The 21,221-nt window shown below is 35.9% G+C and overlaps 1 protein-coding gene across 3 annotated transcripts in view; it reads left to right on the forward strand.

Annotated features, from left to right (window-relative positions):
- EYA1 (EYA transcriptional coactivator and phosphatase 1) overlaps positions 1-21,221 on the forward strand; it is an 82,810-nt gene that overhangs the window by 30,063 nt on the left and 31,526 nt on the right. For 2 of the 3 annotated variants that reach the window (XM_062568186.1, XM_062568187.1), the window contains exons 9-10: positions 10,598-10,737; positions 11,882-11,965. In XM_062568186.1, the coding sequence (XP_062424170.1) occupies positions 10,598-10,737; positions 11,882-11,965 (224 nt within the window). Of the gene's footprint in view, positions 1-10,597; positions 10,738-11,881; positions 11,966-17,094; positions 17,185-21,221 lie in introns of all 3 variants that reach the window. The other variant, XM_062568185.1, reaches the window with a different exon arrangement.

Consider the following 21,221-nt stretch of genomic DNA (forward strand, 5'->3'; position numbering starts at 1 on the left):
AATTGGAAGCAATAAATTCCTCTTACTCTAAACAAACCTGATTAAATTTTAGCTGTTATCAAGATGACTCAGATTGAATTATTGTATCTTATAGGTTTTGATTTTTGCAAAATCTTTATATATGTGTGTATATATGTATGTATATATATGTATGTATGTATTTTTAAAAACTGTTTGATATTTTCTAAAAGTAAAATTATGTGTGGAGAGGTGAGGAATATTTTTCCCAAGTTCGAACTTAATTGCTGAGTCAAAGAGTGTCTTCGTACTTAAATAGCTTTCTCTGTGAAAAACAGAAGAATGTGTTTTTGTGTGGAAGAACACAAACCTGCACTGGGCTTTTTTATCAGTTCATTTTTCAGAGTTCTTTCTTTCTTCCCCTCAGATCTGCTAAACTTCTTGTTTGGTCCAAAAACTTGAAACAGTTGACAGACTTTCTCACTGATAGGTCCTGCACCAAAACCCTCTTCTAGTTTGTGTTCCCTCTTGTATATTAAAGTTCATACATGTGTTTGTGCCTTACCGCTGCACCACTTACACTTACCCCTTCCTTTTTCACAGGCACATCTAGTCTTACATTACTGGGACTGACTTCTCTGTCCTTGAGATGCATGTGTTATTCATATAATAATTTGGAAAAAGTTCTTTATAGTAGTTTCCAAGAACAAGTGGCTTAATGTGGCTATGGGTTACCTGGTCTATCAGAGAGAGGCACGTCTGGGAGTGCCTCCTGTGGACCACTCTCCATTAGCAGGAGCAGCATAGGCGTGAAGCTGTGCTTCTCTTCCCCTTAACTGATGTGGAAATGGTTGCAGAAGGTGCAGGGCTAAGCCCAGGTTTCCCCATTGGTCTTTATGCACCTAAATGAGGCACCTAAGTTATAAACATACCCATTCAGGCTCTTCAGCAGAAAGAGATGAGCAGCTCTAGAGCAATGTTTAGAGTTCAGTTTAACTACATTCTTAATCCAGAGATACCAAAGTCTCTCCACTGGTATGAAAGGAGCTTAAGCTGATTCACCCACCAGTGTTATGTTCCTAGGTTAAAATTAGGTGGGAAGAATATAGCACCTTTCTGTGCCTCGCAAACTTTGAACCCTGGAATAAGGGAACCAAAAAATGGTCAGTAAATCCAGAGTTGTATAACCAGAGGGTATTTTCCCTTGGACAAATTAATTTTTCAAAAATTTCTTCTTGCTCAAGAGAGCTTTTTTTTAATATATATGTGTGTATAAATACATAATATTTTTAAGCCCATTTGTGACTACAAGTGTGATGGGTCTTTTAGAAGCAGAAGAAATGTTAAAGATCTTCCTAAAACGATCTTTCTTTCCAGATCTTAAAAGAGTTAAAGTTTTTGCATCTGCAAGCATATACAGGCATTGCTTACTTTTGTATATGGATAATTTCAGGTCTGGTAACTAGCTTTGTCACACAGATAAAGCTAGTTATAAATTAATAAATTGTAATCTGAAGTGAGGCTTTGTTGGGTTGCATGTGTTAGTATTCCTTTGGGTGCTACTGTATTGAGTATAGGAAGTAAGAGAGAGCTGAAAGCAAGGACTTGGTCGAAGAAAAGCAGAGTCACAGAACAGAATGGAGGAAGGCAATTCTGATGGCATGGGGACAAGTGGAAGGCGCATTAGTATGAAATTCATAGTTAGATCAAAACCACAGAACAAATGAGCTTATTAACCAAATTTTAACAATGATTAAATGTATTATTCAGATTTCTGTAGAATATCTTAGTATAACTGATCAAGTTAGAATGACTATTGCCTTCTTTTTCTGCAATTTGAACTCTGTGTATGAAGGATGGCAGAGCGTGGTGCGGAGCTATCATGTTTAGACTGTTATACCCCTTTATTAGGATGGACTGCAGCTGCTGAATTGCAGCTGTTCTTACTAGTTGTTGATATCCCTAGACATCTTTTGTATGAAAAAAAAAAAAAAAAAAGAAAAACTATGCGGTTCTGAACGATGCCAGGACAAGCACAGAACAGCCTTCAGACTTTATGGAGGCACCAGAGGCACTTCACAGACCTCGGTGGTTCCTATGAATTTGGCCAGGAAGTGAAACAGAGAAGTCTGCTAAGGAACACGTGAAAAGAAAGAAAGTAATTATGTGCTCTTGTGATATTTTAGTAGAGTTTTGCAGACTCAGAAGACTCAGATAATTTCTTTATGTTAAATTCCTTGTCCAAATATAAAATAATCCATTTATGGTTTCCCGCAGTCCCTAGTTAAATAAGCATTTTTTTTCCCATGCAAGGGATGTCCGGGTTTTCCAGGACGTCCACTGATACTTGCAGAAACGCCTGCAGAAGAACCTGAGATTTTTCCATGCTCAGTAGTTCTTCTTTCTCTTCCCCTGGAGGGTCTGAAAAAAGGCATTTCGTGTACCTCAGTTAAAGCGTGCATGTTTCATTGTGGTTTGGAGAGAAATTTCTGCACTGAGAATAGCTTTACCCTTGGAGATTGCGTGACAAAGGCTTCTGATTATGCAAAGGTTGGTAGTCCCTTTCTACAAAAATCAGCTGTGCAATTTAATGATATTTTCCTTAATGTTAATCTCTACAGAAAGCTGTAATTTGGCTAGTAGAAATAGAAGCAATCATAAAATTATTAAATAGAATAATAAAACTTAGTATGACATCTCTGTACTCTGCTTCGGATTTCACAGAAAATTTTATTATCAAAAGTAAGAATTTTTAAACAAATTTTTCACCTGTAAAATTCTAACTTTTGGTTTACAATAAAAAATATTTTGCTTTAGAATAACAGTATAAGATTAATTTCCTTCTGGGATGAGCTTTCAGTCCGTGCATGAACAGATCATCCGAAGTATGGGCAGGGAGTTGCTGATTTCCACAGAAGCCTGAAGATTTTGAGGCATTGTTTGAGCTGTAGTATATAAGACATGTAATAATAACTAAAAAACAAAAGTAAAGAAAACTGGCTCGTGGCAATAACTCACTCTCCCTGCCAGTGCTAAAACAGGAGGACAGTTAGTGAAAGGAGGTTCAGAGCAAGCAAAAGGCAGAGTTTCTTCAGGCTGCGTATGGTTGAGCTGTGCAGCTCCTTGCTGCAGGATATTCTGGAGTCTAAAAGTTTAGGCAGATTTAAGCATTGCACAGACAAACTCATAGTTTAGACATACACAAATACCAGCTTTGATTCAGGAAGTTCTTGAGACAAAAAATCACGGGAGATGCTGGATGAATTAGCACTACGTGTGTTCGTCCTGTTTGTGTCCTCTTACCTAGCTGCTTGCTGGTGGCCACTGTTGAAATTTATCCTGGACTAGATAGAATTTTTCCCTAGTCCATTATGCTGGACCTGTGTTCTAAAATAGTCTGAGGAGTTTCCATAATAATATTTCTAAGAGTAAATGAAGAAAATGACTATTTTTTTCCTAAAACTGTAATGATTTTCTCTTGTAATATGGCATCTCCGTCATCATAACTGGTAATACTTTTTTGATTTGGGCAATTTTTCATTTAAAGATGTAATCAACAAATTCAAATTTATCCTTTTGTGTGAAGTTGTATTTATGATTTATTAAATTGAATTTCTTAAAGAGAGTTGCATTGCTCTTGAATTTTAATCTCAGTTTTCTTGGTTTCTATAATAAGTATGTTTAAAACATTATTGGTGAAGTTGCTTTTCATATTACTCACATACTTTACACTGCAGATTAAAAACCCCGCAAGAACTATTCTACCCAACAAAAATTGCTCTCTGCCATGGGTCACCATTTTGGCCTTATAGGCCAAACTACCTTTTCCTCAAACACTATATCACATTTAGTATTGCAGAATTGAAAGTTACTTTTACACTTTCTCCTTATCATATTTCATAATAGTAAATCAGAAATAGTGAAGTGAAACAGAGCAGAAAGACCAATACCTATATGGGAACATATATTATTTTGCAGTTGTATGCTGTATTTACAGTAATTATTACTATCCATAGATTTGCCATTTTTCATAAATATAAATAAATACAAATGATAAGTAAATACAAAGTATATTGAATGGAAAGGATACCCAATAAAAATTTTATAAAAACAGAAATGAGATTGGATGTAATAATGAAGGACATAATTACAGCACTGGGTTTTACTTTTGAATGCTGAATGTTTGAATGTTTTCCTGTTTTTTGCACTGAAAGCAGTGAGTGTACAATTTGTAATTCTTTTGAATTTCATTTCATAATATATAATCTGACTCACTGTTGTAAGATATGTTGAGGTTAAGAACATGAAACATTTTTCAAAACATTTTTCGTAGATAATTTTTTAAAGTAGATAAATAGGATGTTCATCATTGTTTTCTGTCTGATCAAAAGTAATAATAATTTCAAAGTGTCCAAACTCACAAATAGTGAGTTGGAAAGGAAGGCCTACAGTGGAGAGAAGTACTATCTGTCCATTATAGGATTGCTTAATCCTCATTTTCTTCTTCAAAATTGAAAGCTAGAGAAAAAAAATCTGGACTACTGCAGGGTCTGTTACTATAGTTGTTGTTATGTATTGCTAATATAAACTGTTATACTTTTATATATACTATATACAGTTAATATGTTATTTTGTCATTATTTTGAATGTATTATCTTAAATCAAAAGTCACCCAATTCGTGAGATAAATAGTTTTTGCCAAAACTTCTTATAGCTTCTTTTACCTGAATATTGAAGGTTACTGTCAAAGTTACAGTAGTACTCTAGTAGTCGTCAATACACAAATATCAGATTAGTTTTTTTCAGACAGAGATTTAACTTTTTTTTTTTTTTTAATGACCCTAAAGACATCCTCCCTGATCCTATCAACAGGTATTATTGCATTTCTTGTAATATTTACTTGCTACTTTTACTTACTACTACTAATATAGTAATAATACTTTTTATAGAGAAATAAAAAAATTTGTCAGATGCCTTCATGCTGCTGCTGCATTTGTTTAATTCTGAAATAGTGTTATATATTTAAGAGTAGTCTAGGAAGAAGTGTTTTAGGTACTAATGAGATTCTGTTTATTTATGCAAACGTAAGAAAATAATAGCGTGAGACTGGAATATTAGAACTACTTTTTTTGGTGTACAGAAGTTGAAATAACACTGAACTAAGCATTTAAGATATTTATTCGAATTTTAAAATTTTATGGAAAACCACAATCATTAGGGCATAATCTAAATGGAAAACATTTGTACATACCTATTTGCAGAGACATTTCACTAAAGTATACCAGGACCATCTCATCAGTGTGATTTACATCGTGAGATGAAATATGATTTCTTTGGTAGCAAGCATCTACTATTCTTTAAATATTGTTTTAATGTAGTAGGAAAAAGTCTGATGAAGTTTGCGATGCTTTTGTCAACAGCAAGAGCTTCACTCTACCCTCATGCTAACCAGAGTTAGCAAGAAAGATGAGCTAAACTTGATTTTTGGATTTCCGGGACATCTGGGTTTCCCCAGAGTTTATCATTTCATATTATTTCTGTACAGCACATTGAAGTCAATAGCAAATGTACAATAGCAAAATACAACAATTACTTAGTTCCTAAATTAAAATGAAAATAGGTACTCTTCTTACAGAAATATGAAGGGGAAATTACTCTAACAAAAAAAGGAATTACAAAATGTGATGTAGCAAATGATATCTACATGCTTCTGTTGTCTATTCACAAGTAATAAAAATATTCCAATTTATGAGATGATGGAAAATTGTCCATACACAATATTGTATACAGCACACAGTGATGTATAACGTGCAAGTATTTGCCTATGATGTTTTATGGCAAGTTGCAACAACAGTGTGCTTTGCAGTATAGGGGGAAATCGTGCTATAGTACGGTTCATATCTATGGTTCATAAAATGAAAACATTTTATTTTTCACAAGTATAGTTTTTGTATTGTTTGGGAAAGAAGATGTACATTGATAGAATTTAGGTTAAAAGTGCTTTTCTTACTAACTGGAGAAGACAGAGTTTATTAGATTTCTTCAAGATACAGGAGGAGTATGTAAGCTGAAGCAAGCTTTAACATTTGGTATTAGAAAGCCTATGGCACAGCATGGAGAGGTACCACAGTAGAGAGATCTAAAATTATATGTATCTATTAACAGATGCAGAAGAATAACTTTTGCTGCAGTATTAATACAGTTTTGTGAAGTCACAGGTAGCACACAGGAATGACTGTAGTGGTCCAGACCGGCGGTCCACCTGGCTCCTAACCTGGCAGCCACAGTCTGGCCCTAAGCAGGCGTCTAGGGAGCAAAGAGGACAGTCTGAGCTTTGTAAGATTTGCCCTAAGCACTTTTACAGCTTTCAGATATTTTCCTCACAGGAGATTTCTTAAGATGATGTTGTTTGTCTGTTTAGAGTGTGCCTACATTAGCATTTTTATGTTGTCCTACTCTTGGCTAAGCAGAGTGTCCCAGAGCATGCTGGCTTGCAGGAGGACCTCATCTGGATGATGTCCTCCTGAAGAGCACCTAATTCCTCCAGCCACTAACGAGGGTGCTGAGGCCACCAGAGTAAACCTAGGCTGAAAGAATCTCCCAGAAATGCAAGGCATATGGCTTTGTGGTTATTGGCACCACTTGTTTGGTCCTACAGACCAACCACACTACTCAGGCACGGCCCTAGCAATCCTGAACACATCTCTTCTGAGGATGTCTCCATGATCCTCTTGAATCATCTATTGTGATCGCAGCATTCTTTGGCAAGAAACCTCTTCTTTTGCTTGACCTGGCTTCTGCTAGCTTCATTTGATGATGTAGTACTTTTCATATCAGAGCAGATGATGAAGAGCTGATCCTGTCCACCTTTTCACCTGTCCACTCATGGTTTGGTAGACAGTTGAGTGTTCTCCTGCACTTCCCTCTTTTTGTGATACCCAGGAACAAAATAAAAGTAAATTCAAAACTTTAGAAACATAGCATTTTTCATTAGCCAATATTACACTGTCTGATACTATGAAGTCAGCTGAGGTAAGTTTAACTTCCTTGTATAACAAGGCCTTGCATGTGTAGAACGATGGGTACACCACTAACATATGCTGTGGCTATACAGCATGACTTCAGTAAGGCTTTCATTGCCCTAACAATGATACCTTTTCACTTAACAATCTTTTAAACAAACTGGGATAAAGTGGTCTAGCAGAATGATGCCGAGCTCTTTAGGAAGCCATGTGCAGGGAGTAGCCATCCAAGTAGAAGGACAGCTACAGTGACATTCCTCAGCATCTGTCTTGAGTCCGATACCAGACCACATTTTCATTAATCATTTAGATGACGGAACAGAATGTGTTTGCCTATTAAATATATAGAGGACACCATGCTGAGAGGGGCTGCAAGTTCTTTGGAGACAGACTGAGAACTCAAAAAATGGAGATGTGATCTGAACAGCAGCAGGTGTGAGGTATATACATTTAGGCAGGAATGATGAACTGCACAAATGTGGGATGGGGAATGTTGGCAGCTCCTTCCAGGCTCTACCTTTCCGTGCAGACCACTCTCAGTACTCCAAATATTAGTGGCACACCAAGTCCTCTCACACGCTGTTTTTCTTGCTCCAAAATTTGTCAGAGATGAGACTTGGGCTTGTCCAAGCTCAGAGCTCAATTGGATACTCGATTCTTTGATTAGGTTTCCTTATGAGGACCTGATAACAACTGGCTTGACTGTCAAGCAGTCATTTAATGCAAAGAATATATGCTACGGTTTCTCTTTATATACATAGAATACGTTTCTTATATACTATATCACATTTTCACCCATCGGTTACTGCCATCTGTAACAGACTGATCGCTGTAACTCTCTCCAAAGTATGCTCGGAAGCTCCAGCTAATAGCAGTGTTGTGTGTCCAGTTCATATGCAATATTTGGCCATCTTGTTTCCTTGGAAAACGTGATAGGTGCCTATATAGATTTCCATTACTCTTTTGGCAGATTGAAAGCCCCAGCAGTTCTATAGCTAAAAGGGCTAAATTCCATGTTTTATAGCTTGAATTAGGATTTAATCTTTGAGAAACAAGCAGTTAGGCAACACTTCAGAAGATGATCTAGGGGGGCCTTATGTGAATATTTATTGAAAATGCTGCATAAAAGGCAAATGCCCCCTACCAAGCAGTAGGCTGCAAGACACATGAAGTAAAGCTTTGGTGTACTCAACAGTTTGCTTTAGATTGCAATGTGTCCATTTGCAGAGAATGTAGAGAATAATCAGAGCCTAAAAAAACAGGATTGTTATGGAAAGATTGGGGTCACTTAACCTAGTAAGAAAGAGTACAGGATAACAGTCTTCCGATGCATACAAATATAGTGATGGGAATAACTTTTCCTCTGCTTTTATCGATTGAACTTAATTTGCAGCTACGAAGGCTGAGGTTGCCTGCTGTTTTCTAATGGCATAGCTATTAAAACAGCAGAATAGATCGCCTGTAAGAACAATTTAGCCAAATCTCTATTGGGAATGATACAGGAACATCTAGCCCAAAAAGGTGGGGTAATGACATCGTGTGCTCCGCCAAGCCGGGGTCTCCAGGAAGGGTTGTGAGTGGTTGCGTCAAGAGGGGAACTGGCCTGGTCCGACAAATGACTTGTGCCTGTAAAGGGAAGATGGAAATATCTGCAGAATTACAGCCAAGTGTTGGGAAATTTGAGTGCAGTATATTGAAACGAAGTTCAGTGTGAAGGTGGAAAGCTGCTTCTCTCTTAGACTTTTTGCCTGACCTCACCTCACCTGTTCTGCTGTATATGCTCATTCTGTTAGGTTTACTTGTTTTAATTTGTAATAAAGTTTTATTTATACTTTTTCCATGCTATCCATTCCCTGTTTCATTTAGTATTATTACTACTAAACCCAAATTCAGTACTTAAAAATTTTAGACATCTCATCTCTGTGCAACTTTCAAAATCAGAAATCTAAAATTACATGCCTGAAAATACTGTCAGAAACCAGGAGCATCTCTCATTTCAGTTAGTCAGTAGGAATTGTCCATTACGTCAGAATTTTAGAGCACTTATTTAGAAAAGGATTGGCCAATATACCTATTGAACAACTTTTGGCCTGCTTATTTTACAACATTGCAAAAATAGGTCCTTGTTGAATTAAGATTTCTTATTTACACTTCAGTACAGTAGATGAGACAGCAATCAGCATTCCAAGTATTAATCTAAACGAATATCTTGCAATGTACATTATCATGGAAGATTTACATATCTATGCTATCAGAAAGTACATGGTCTTTTAAGTTTAAATAACAGTAGCCTACAATGGCTTCCAGGTTTTTGTTTAAATCTCTTCTGTCTTTAGCTGTGTAGACTGAGACCACAGAATGTTTTAGTTGTTCATGCTCAAAAACATTCTTTTAGGTGTATGTTGAGTCTCTTTTGAAGAGTCTTTGTTTCACATGGCCTAGACTGCTTTAAAAGGTAAATTGATATCACTATGAATATCAGCATTTATTGAGCTCTGAAGAGTGATTTATGTTAACTGAAAAGTGGAATCAACAAATATGTGGTGTGTGGAAAATGCCAACCACCTTCGCAAAAAAAAAAATAATAATAATAATAATAGCCATGGAAACGAAAGTCTTTTCTCTGGAAAGCAAGTCTTGAAGAGAGCTTCAAAAAATGTGTTACTGCTTTTTTGAGGAGCATGTCACATGTCCTGAAATGAGTTAGGAAGGATGGTTTAGTACGGATACCTGCTTTGTAAGTGTGCAGTCACTTCATTGTTACTGAGTCTATAGGTGTTAAAAATAGATAAATGTCTTCTGACTGGCACTTTTTCAGAAAAACATTGTTCTTACATATGGATATCGCTGTTCCTATTTAGATGTTCAACAACAATAAATATTTTTGTAAATACATTTTGCCAAAGCATAATAGTGTACTTTGTTGTTTATAAACAATTGTATCTTAGCTTGGAGTATTGAATAGACTTTTGAAAAATGGTTTTGAAATATGCATCAATTATAGAAATGAGGTGTAAATTTCTTAATTGAATCTATCCTAAGAAAATAAGAACTCTGCTTCATTCCTTATTTGGAAAGAATTCTATTCAGATAGCTAAAATAAAATCTTCTAAAAATGGTGTCTGTGACCAAGCAATTTAGAAAATTTTTCAGAGGTTTAATTTTCAACTTTGTATATTTTATTATTCACAACTGCACTTTTTTCTTTGTTGTCAGTCACTATGATGATCATCTTAAAGCAAGGTTTTGAAAACTTGGCTTGATGAAATCAAAGTAGCTTAAAAAGTATTCTGAATCAATATCCCTTAAAATTGTTCAGTTGGGGTTTTAAAAGAGTGTGAAGAGATATGGTCTTTTCTATGATTTGGTGGAATGATGATGTTATGGATTCATTTTTTTCTTTGCTGATTGAAAGATTATTCAATGATTACGTATACTCTGTACTTGATTGAATTAATTTATTTATTAGTATTGCCAGTTAGCAATTATAAATTCGATTATTTCAATTAAGATTTTTTAATGACCATCGTATTTTTAATGTATCTGAAAGACAAGCAAGCTGAACATTTTGAAGTTTAAACTGAAAGGTAAAAAATGTTGTTTCTTCACTACAGCAGAGTACAGTACAATCCACAGTCCATCAACACCCATTAAAGATTCGGATTCAGATAGATTGCGTCGTAGCTCAGATGGGAAATCACGTGGACGTGGCAGAAGAAACAATAATCCTTCACCACCACCTGATTCAGACCTAGAGGTATATTTATTAAATGTCTTTCACTTGTTACAGACTCTGCTTCTTTTTACCATTATTTTGTGGAGAGAAATTTGATATATAAATGAAGCCATTAGAGCTAACTCAGATTTTTTTCTCTTTTTTTCCTGGAAGATTGAATTTTTCACCTAAGCAGCCTTTTTCATGAGGAGGACCTACTTTCTCTGAAAAAAAATGGGATTTTTTCCTTCTTCTGACAAAAAAGAAAGATTTTCCTAAGTGAGAGAAAGGTTTCAGTTTGGACAGGAGACACTTATAGCACCATAGCGGTTTTTGTTCACTCATGCTATGCTCACATTCCACTGCGTGGACCATACTTTATGTTCTGAACACATCTCCAATGGCACACCACAGCTATGAATGTCCACACTGCATTACTTTTCCTTTCCAAAAGCTTAGCCCATTAGTCATCATGGGAAATACAATCCCACCAAGATTTAAAATACTCATATTTGAACACTTTATTATTTATTAAAATATCATTTTGTGTGTGGTCAGAGGACAAATTTAAACCATACATATTTTCCAGCCGGGTATAAGTGAAGGAATTATTTACCATTGCCAGAAGTTCTTACATACGCAGCATCTAAATTCACCATTTACATCCCTCAGGTGCCTAAATCTCATTCAAAATGAGCCCAGGTTAAGAGGATTTAAGTGCTTAGCAAGAATTTACTTCTTTACTGTGTTTTTAGAGGTCATTTTTAAGAACATTTACATGAACATTCTTTTGTAAGTCTTGCAGAAAGACAAAATTCAAATGCAGAAGATTTAATTTTGAACGTCTTTCCTTAATATATTTCAGTTTTTAGCTCACTTCTGGCTTTAAAATAATATATTGTACAATATCATTTGCTGTGTGTATTTGACAATAACTGTAGTTTTATTCTAATAGAATATTTTATGTCATAGCAGTTATAATAAAAGTCTAACAGATTGTATTACTTACTCTCTTCTGGAAAAAAACTTGTTAGTTCTGAAAATAAATGGCAAGGAAACTACGGTTTTAATATATAACCATTTCAATACAATTTTCTTATTTGTGCGCTTACTGATTCAAGTCTAAACTTTCCATTTTAAGTATCAGTTCACAGAGGAACACATTGATTTGGTTCTCTTTTTACAGAGAGTATTCATTTGGGATTTGGATGAGACAATCATCATTTTCCATTCCTTGCTTACAGGGTCCTATGCTAACAGATATGGAAGGGTAAGTGTCAAGAAACTGAGGTTAATTTGCAGTAATATTTACTGATTTATGGGAAGACTAAAACATTAGTTAGTTTTCCAGGGACATACTAGTATTGGTATTTCAAGATACAAGATGATCAGAGTTAAGCTCTTTCACATTTCAAATTTTTGCATTTATTCAGCTGCTATTTGCAATAAATATTTAAATAGTATTGGGAATAATACTTTGACCACTTGAGGTTTGTAGGTAGGTGCGGAGTGCCTGAGAAACCTGTTGATATCACCAAAATCTGCAAAGTCTGTGCTCCTCTCAAATTAAGAACTTTAAGGAGTGAGCTAAACCCTAAAATAACATTTTAATTCTAGTGATCAGTACTGGAATACTGTATATTAAAAAGACAAAATACTTCTGGACACAGACAAATTAGTCCAACATTTTTTCTCATCTTTTTTTTTTTAATCTCCCTATTGATTGATGATTTTAAAATCCTGCATATGTGTTGAATCTTTCTGTTATGCACAAGCTTTAGATCATAACTGAACTTACAGAAATGTCTGCAAATTGTAGTTTTCTAGGTAATTCTCGGAAGAGAAACACAATTTTAGGTGAATAAAAACAGTTCATGACTGGAGTGCCAGTCATAAAAAATCTTGCTTTTTGGGGGTAGTACTTTTGAAAGCTGATGTCTCAGCTTGCACCAAGATTTGTGTTCTGCCATTTCAAAATTCACATCACATGATGTATAAGCTAGATTTTTTTTTAATATATGACAAACTCCTTCCAAGAAGAACTTTTGCAGATCACCCAAAAACCTAATATTTCAGTTCAGTTCAGGTCAGCATGAGGAGGAAAGTGCTAGTCCTCACTAAGAACTCAATGCCAGCAGAAACTCAGCACTGGCTTTTGGGCAGCAGAGCAGTGCTCGAAACGTGCAATTAGTCCGTGTCGAGAAGAGCTTATGCCAGCATATTTTTTTCATTTGTTACTAGTTCTCGATAGTGTTTTCATGAACAGGGGCCTGAACATAAACACCCTTTTTGCTGGATACATGAGGCTGAGGACAGTAGCTGCTATTCATCCACGTGGAGATAAAAATATGTGCGTTGCCAGGAGGTGCATAGCTGTAGCCCAGCTACCTCCACTTGTGCAGCAGGTGACTCAATACTTCTGCGTTTGCTCAGTGGAGCCTTGTTGCTGCACTGCAAAATGAGTATACATAACACAGGGATACCGGACATCACCTGTGGTAGGGAAAAACCTCCTTCATGCTGAAGAGAACGACAGCTTTACATTGGGAGTGAGCACGTGACGCACTGTGAATAAATATTAGGTCTTTTCAGATAGCAATAGAAACGTACCCATCCTTGGCTTACAGTGTTGGTCAAAAAAACGTGCCATTCTTCCTTAAAGCTTCATTCATATCACAATTTCTCTTGCATTATTGACAGATTCGGGAAATTTTGGTTGGTTTTGTCTGCCTTCTGACTTCTAACATCATGTTTTCATGTGTTTATCTACTATGGCAAAGGTTAGAAATGCACTTTTAATAATGAAACCTGGGCTGCTCACATAACTGTTAAAATACAGAAGCTGAATCTTCAGACAAAAAAAAAAAAAAGTTAAATAGTGGGCATTTGGCAACTTAGCATTCAACTGTCTTCGTAAGGCCTGAAAGAGTTTCTTGATGAATGACTATGAATGATGGACGGTCTTATTACTGAAGAAATAGATTTGCTTTTCCTTATTCTCTCCCTTATTCCCCCTAACTTCTCACTTTTGCCACTGTTTTCTGTATATCCTTCCTTCTTTCATCTGTTTTTATCACTTACTTTCCTTTTGCTGCTATTGTGTTCTTTTATTCCTCCTTCTACCATTCAACATTGTTTGAATAAAATAATACCCTTGTTTTTCAGTTTGCCTGGTTATAGTATCAACTTATCAACTGCTACGTTTTTATTTGCAGCTGATTTCAATTTTGTGAATTTCATGGAAATCTCTGAATCTACTATAGAAATATGATGTTGTACTTCCAGGAAAAAAAAATGGGAACAACTTTTCTATTAGCTTTTGGAAATCTTTTTTTATGCATATACAGAGAGAGTTTTGTTGACCAAATACTTCAAGTTATCAGTTACTTTAATTGACATTAGTGCTTTAAACACTTATGAAAATTTATTTTTTGAGTCAGATGCCTATTTATAATGTTTTGAAATTTGGAAAAAGTTGAGGCCTTGTTTACTGTCGATATCTTGAAGCAGGTGGAAATATGTCTTAATATTGGCACAAGATTACTGTGGTCTTATGAATTTCCATTCTCTGTGAAAACATTTATATTCAGATGCTTTGAAGGAATTTTCCTTTAGATTATAAGCTGCTTTAACATGGTTTATTATATATTAGAGATTGAGGAAAACAAAGCCTGGTTTCACTTAACCCTTCATTTGTGACCTGTAGGCTTAAGTGGAAAATAAGCCTTGTACCCAAAGTGAACTTTCCTGTTTTTCAGCTTCTTGTTTCTCCACAAAACAATGAAATCAAGTGGGCACAATTTAGAAATGACATACGGACAATGTTTTGGCTCCAATACCAGTATTCAAAACAAGAGGCCTGCTTAAGCAGTTTGACATTGGTATTTCTTTTCTTTAGTTAAACTGTACCTCCCTCGGAGATTTGTACCTGATTTTTGACCATCCCTGAAAAGACGGTGGGGTTGAACCTGCAAGTCCTAATAAACAGGAGCAGATTGTCAGCTTTCCCTCGCATTGTGTGACACCTCTCAATAATTAGTTAGCAATTAGTGGCTTAAAATTGCAAAAGAAGGCTTGGCATGGGTTTTTTTTTTTTTTTTAACCGTATTCTAGCCTTGTCTTCATTAAAGTTTTCAGCCGCCACTGTAATGACTGACACCAGAGTTTAACCTACTGCAGTGCCTTAGGCCACTGAGTCATAGATTGTGCGTTTTACCAGAGCACTTGCAAGATTATAACTACATAGATATTTAAAACCCTAATATAGATAAGGCTTTTGCTTCTGTTAAAAATGTGGGTATCCAGAACTTCTTTTTAACACTTTTTTTTATGCTAAGTGGAACTTTCTATGGAACGTGATTGCATTTAATGAAGGAATTAAGTTTTCTTTGTAAAGAAACCTGTTTTGCATCTTCTCTTAGATTTTATGACATTTAATCTGACATTTTCAGTAGGTGCCAATGATTTTCTTTTTTTTTCTCCTAATTAAATTAGCCTAACAAATGACATTCTTTTAATATTACTTTGGAGGAATCCTTGTTCTGTTTTGTCTACAATTTAAAAAATAACTGACTAAAATGGCTCACAAAAAACTTTACGAAAATAATTGGGATGTAGCTAGCAATCTTCATTTGTATGTTAGACACCTCATGCAGCATCTACCTTCTTTTAGTAACTAGAGCTGAGAATTCTGTTGGATGACTTCTGTTAGTGCTCAGGAGAAATACAAATTCTCATCATCAGTTTAAAAAATGACTAATGGTGGAGTTGTAACTGGGCAAAAAAGATATTTGGGAATGTGAGCAGGTCTCTACTGAGAAAATGGCACCTGCTTTCCACTTCACTTGCCTACAAAAATGAAAAAAAAAAAAAAAGCAAGACATACATAGGTCAACAAATATAGCAATATTAGAGTAGAGTGGCAGAATACTTTTGTTCATATTTTAAAGTCTTCATTTAAATTAGGAATCCAGATACTCTTTTTTGATGGTACTATTTTAAATAGAAGATTTCTTTTTAAGAACAGAATCCTTATTATTAACAAAATAATATGACATGCTTTTTCTATCCTATTTAAGGGCTATTTTTTTGATACTAGAAAACTTATTTACTCTGAACATGTGTCAGTCCAAGAACAGATGTTTTCTCTGTGCCATGTAGCTCTGTTTCTAAATGCTTCTTTCCAAAGTTCTTTTTCTGGTTAGCTTTACTTTGTTTTGGGCATTTCCAGAAGACAAACAGACTGACAAACCACCACACTTTTCCAACTGTTTGCTACTGTTATGATTTGCCTTTTAACCAGTAGTTATAGCAACATGAAAAGTTCAGAGATCATGCTGAAACACCTATTAATTTGATTGAAAGGTGGAAAAAGAAACTAGGGATTTCATCTTTTATTTTTAACTTTGAGTTGTCATCGGTTTTAGAATATTAATTTATTTTAAGTAAAGTATGGTTTTCACTTCTGCAGTTTTATTTAAAATATAATTCCAAACAAGCTAACGTTAGTTGAGGGCATCATGAAATAATATAAGATGTTCTTTCAAGCTCGTGCTTCTGTGCACTTGGATATACTTGGCATTATACATGAGAAACTGTATATCAAATATACATATTAGGTTTTCTTTTCAATTTTTCAGATTGAAAATATATAAAACACATAAAAAAATCAAAACAAGACAAACATCTGTAATGCATTTGGTAACCACAATGCTGAACATGCTTTTTGAGTTTATTAGCTCAGTAAGGAATAAGTTGTTATGGTAATTTCTGTAGAGAAGTTAGTGTGTTATGTATTAATAACAAACAATAGATTTGTTCAGTCTGCATGGGTGGGCCCAAACTGGAAGAGCAATTAAAGCATGGTGTTGTGGAGAATGAAAGAGTGGTTTTGCATATAATTGTCATTTGCAAATAAAATATTAATGGCGATTTTCTTTAACGTTGATAGGTACTCGCAAGATCAACTCCTTTCACTGTGGCCAGTGAGAGTTTGTTTTGAGTAATGATACCATTATCATGCCCCTGGCTGATCATAAAACTGGTAAACAGTTGTAAAATCTGAAGGAGCTTTAGGTGGATTGGATTTGCAGCTGGTGGACTCCTTCCCTTTTTGCAGTTCTATATCGAGGGCAGTAAACCTGTCCATGAATACACACAGGTGACCACAGAGGTCCAGGGGCAGTAGCACGGTGTAAGCTAAAGTCAGATTTCAAAGTGTTACTGATAAGTGTTTTAGCACAGAGCTGGAGAGTAGCTGAAGTTAAACCAAACATGTGGATGCTACTTTTAATGTATTAAATAATCTCTCCTGAAAAATAGTTCCTCTAGCATACGTTCTATATTCTGTATACGTTATGAATGGTAGTGACAGAGTACTCTTTTAATTTCTGCTTTAAGGATCCACCCACTTCAGTTTCCCTTGGACTGCGAATGGAAGAGATGATTTTCAATTTGGCAGACACACATCTATTCTTTAACGATTTAGAAGTAAGTGTTCGTTATTTTAAAACACCTAATGGTTATTTAACATTTATCTCTTATAACAAGTTATTAGGTAGTTTGAAAATAATTTTTGGTTTCATCATTTTACTATGGAGATGTTAGAAAACAGCCCTATATAATGTAGTCGTTAAAATATATATCTATTCTGAATGTCCACACTGGCACCCAGAGACTACAGTGCTTTGAGCAGTAGGTTTTTCTCCTCACGAGTCTTTGCATTTATGACCAAGTAGACAAGTTGTAGAAGCGGATACACCAAGCCCATCTATGAACATTAGAATTCAATAGTCTGTACAGGCCATTAAATATTAAACTTCAGTTTCTATAAACAGTTAATGGCGGGGTACGGATTTCTCACTTACGTCCCACTGTGGGGAAGTATTACCTTAACCCCGAGGGAAATCATTAATGTTGTATATGCTGTCAGTCTCAGTGGCGTATTACACTGGGTCTTCTGCCTTCCCCAGTGGCAGGTACAATTTGTTATGTGCTCGAGTTTCTGCGCTACTCCTGGCTCTCCCCTGCGGCATGCTGCGAGTCGCTGGTGTCGGCATGCGAAGGGCTTTTTCAGCCTACCCAGACTCTGGCTTGGCGACTCTTGTGAGATCGTTCTAAAACTATCTGAATCGCTGAAAGAGACTGTCACCATAATGCCTGGCTGTTTCATCTTGAAAGGGGAAAAGCAATTTCTGACAATATTTTAATAACAAGAAAACATGAAAACAGTCAGATTTCTTTCCCATCATAATGAAGACAGCTGTTTATTTAAAATTCAACTGTTAAGCAAGCTTGTGGTGAGGCTGCCAACACACATTAATCATCAAGTTGTTGTTTTGCTAGATTTTAGAAATGTGTGTTATTCCAGACAGGCAAAAGAATCTAAAAGATTCAAATGCAACTTTTGCTGATCAAAGTTAATTGGCAGCAATTGGCCTTTAAATATTTCCTGATGTTTCCTTTTCAAAATCAAGGAAAATACACCTTATTTAATAGATGAGCCAAAATCATTTGAAAAATGCCAGTGTGTGATAGACCTCAAATGTGGTTTGTCCAACATCTGTCCTATATTTTGATTTCTTTTCATCTAAAAAGAAACCACTCACAGATGAATTGGCATCTTGCAATGTAATGAAATTATTTAAATGTGCTTTATTTTTTCTTCCATTCCTTAGCAAAGTATTTATTTTTTATACTTACAATAAAAGACATGATTTCTTGAAATTTTAAAAAGTGTTTTATTTCATTCAGGGTATGTAAAGATGTTATTGTTTTGGATATAAGTGATACCATTAGTGAGCGATATGTATAGGATTGATTTTCAGACTTGTAGAAGAGAATAACAATGCTAGTTATTTTCCAAATCTGTTTCTGATTTATGGTTGTATTTCATCCAGAGCAGAAAGAGAAAATACTAGCATATCTTAACCAGCATGTTCAATAAAGTTCATAGTGTTTTCATCTGTTGTGCGTAACGAGATATTTAATAGACATGTAGCTACTTCTTGATACATGAATGTAACTGTCACTGACTTTAATGGAAGTTAATCATACACATCTTAGGGAGAGTGGATTATCTTCTGTAAATTGGTATGTCATGGCCTTAACTTTACATCGTTGCAGTTTATTCACTGAAGAGCTTTGAAGCAATGTGTGAAAAAATACTGGTTCAGGTACTTTGCTAAATCACAGGAGCTCATAGAATGATCTCGGCTCTTTTCATTTTCCTGGAAATGAGGGAATTATCTGACATCTCCAGTCACAAGTATAGTAGACTGAATGAAGGAAAAAATACAGTGCAGTATTCTTCTTCATATGTGACACGTGTGCAAGTGAGCAGTTGTGTTCATGTCAGGCAATACGTCAAAACAGAGTTCTGGATTTTGTCCTGTGTGTGCAGGGGCAGGGCAAGGAAACCATCTTTCCCATGTGATCAACTGATCTGCAGGGCATCACAGCAACTAACTTACCCTTCTGATCTCTTACAGCTTTTAGGATGGTAATATTCAGATCTCCTCTGAGGTCTTCAGGCAGTACGAATAGATAATAGAGCATGTGGGAAAACGGAGGAAGGAAATGTGCGTGTTACTCCCTGGTGGCCACACAACCCCTGTGAAGTTTCATTATTCCTGTGATAAGACTAGGGGAATGTAGTTTGCCTGACCTATTGCTGAGGAACATTAATTCTAATCTGAAAGATGATGTCCTGTTCAAGGGAGTGAAGGGCATGTTCTGCATGCAGAAGAGTGGGGGTGAGCTAATGGATTGTCCTAGGTCTACAGAAAAGTAGTGGGAGGAGCAAGAGGAAAATCTGTATTATGTGGAAAGCAGCACATTAGACCTGGACCTGGCCAAAGACTGAGGCTTTTAGTTCCCTGGAAATTTAAGTTTTTTGAAATATCTTGCAGACACATGGTGTTTTTGAAAGAACATATTCTCCTGGAGCTGCTGATTGTCTTTCTTGTGACTGTCACCATTATCAGCAGGGCCTGCCTAGTCCCCAGGCCCTGCGGATCTGGAGGAGATTCCCCACACCCATGCCAGAATCTTGGCTCCGTGGCTTACAAGTTCAGGCTCCCCAACAGCTTGACAGTTTTCCATCAAAACTGTGGGCTATCATCGTGGTTATACCTCAAGCTCACGGCATCTCTCTTGCTGGTGAAGGACTGAGTCTGGAACGTCTGCTGGTGCTCCCAGTAAGCCCTGATCTGTCCCATTTGTGTAAACCAGCGTCTGGGCTGTTGCAAGTCGAGAGGTAACTCCATTTGCCAGCCCCAGAGCTTAGGTGTTCCTGCCTGGAAACAGCGTGGAAGATAAGCAAATCTGGATTTGAGAACATGTCTAACCAGCAGTGTAGATACATCTTTGAGCCTAGCCATACTCTAAAGAGGCATAATCTGAGAGCTGGTGCCCCCACTGCCAGGCTCGCAGGGAGCCCTGCCTGGCATATAGAGAGGCAAACAGGCTTGCAGGCAGACAATCGTCTATCATAACTTTGGCCTATGATTCACATTTTTCCAGACACCACAAATTACTATTTTTAAAAAAATTCTTCTTTCAATCAGTCGCTTTCCGGAAGACTCTAATCAGAACACTACTCCTGTCACCCAAGTTAGGTGGAAAATCTCCTGTCTTCTTGCTAAGGACTGCATTTTGAATGCAAAGGGCAGAGTTGTAGTAGAGATCTCCAAAGAATCACTTCATTTATTTCTCACCTAACCAGCTTTTCATATCTCAAACTAGAGGTTCGTTTAATTTTATTAGGTTACCTTATGAACTTCAGCAGTCATTCTGTAGTGTGCATAAAGTGAATCAGTGCTATCAGTGGCGTTCAGAACTCCAGTTTATCCATCTTAATTTAGTAAGGGGCACAGCCAGATAAATGAACTAGCTAATTTCTTCTATGTTGCTCTTTTAATAATAATAATAATAATAATAAGAAGAAGAAGAAGAAGAAGAAGAAGAAGAAGATGATGATGATGAAGAAGTAAAGTGCTTTAAGGAAGTTAATTTTTTGTTCTCTGCGAATACCCTAAATTTTAATGTATAAAAATCTGTTAATCTATTACTTGCTATTTTTCAAGTCTGCTGAAAAAATTTAGTCAGATCACACCCACTAGCACTGAAGTAAACATTCTGTATATGAATAGGTGACTTTTACACTCAGATTTCCAATTAATTAGTGCACCTCACTTTGTTGTAGTTCTTCTATTATTACTTTAAAAAAAGAAAAGGGGGAGATGCACTGTTTGTTTCACTGTACGTCCATTTCTTTGGAGTAACGAAAATAATTCCAAATTGATATAATATTAAATAATTTCAAATCTTGAAGTAGCATTTATAAATTCTTGTGCAGTCTGTTAAATATATATGGCAAGTATTTTATATACTGAAAGGAAAATGCTTACTAATGTATAATTTGAGCTAAGTACTCTCACAAGCAATGATTTATTGTATTAATTGCAATTTTATAATTGAATTATGGAACTATAATAGGACAAACAAAGGTAGAAAATAAGTACAGT

This window comes from Rhea pennata, chromosome 2, assembly GCF_028389875.1.
Source record: "Rhea pennata isolate bPtePen1 chromosome 2, bPtePen1.pri, whole genome shotgun sequence".
NCBI lineage: Eukaryota > Metazoa > Chordata > Aves > Rheiformes > Rheidae > Rhea > Rhea pennata.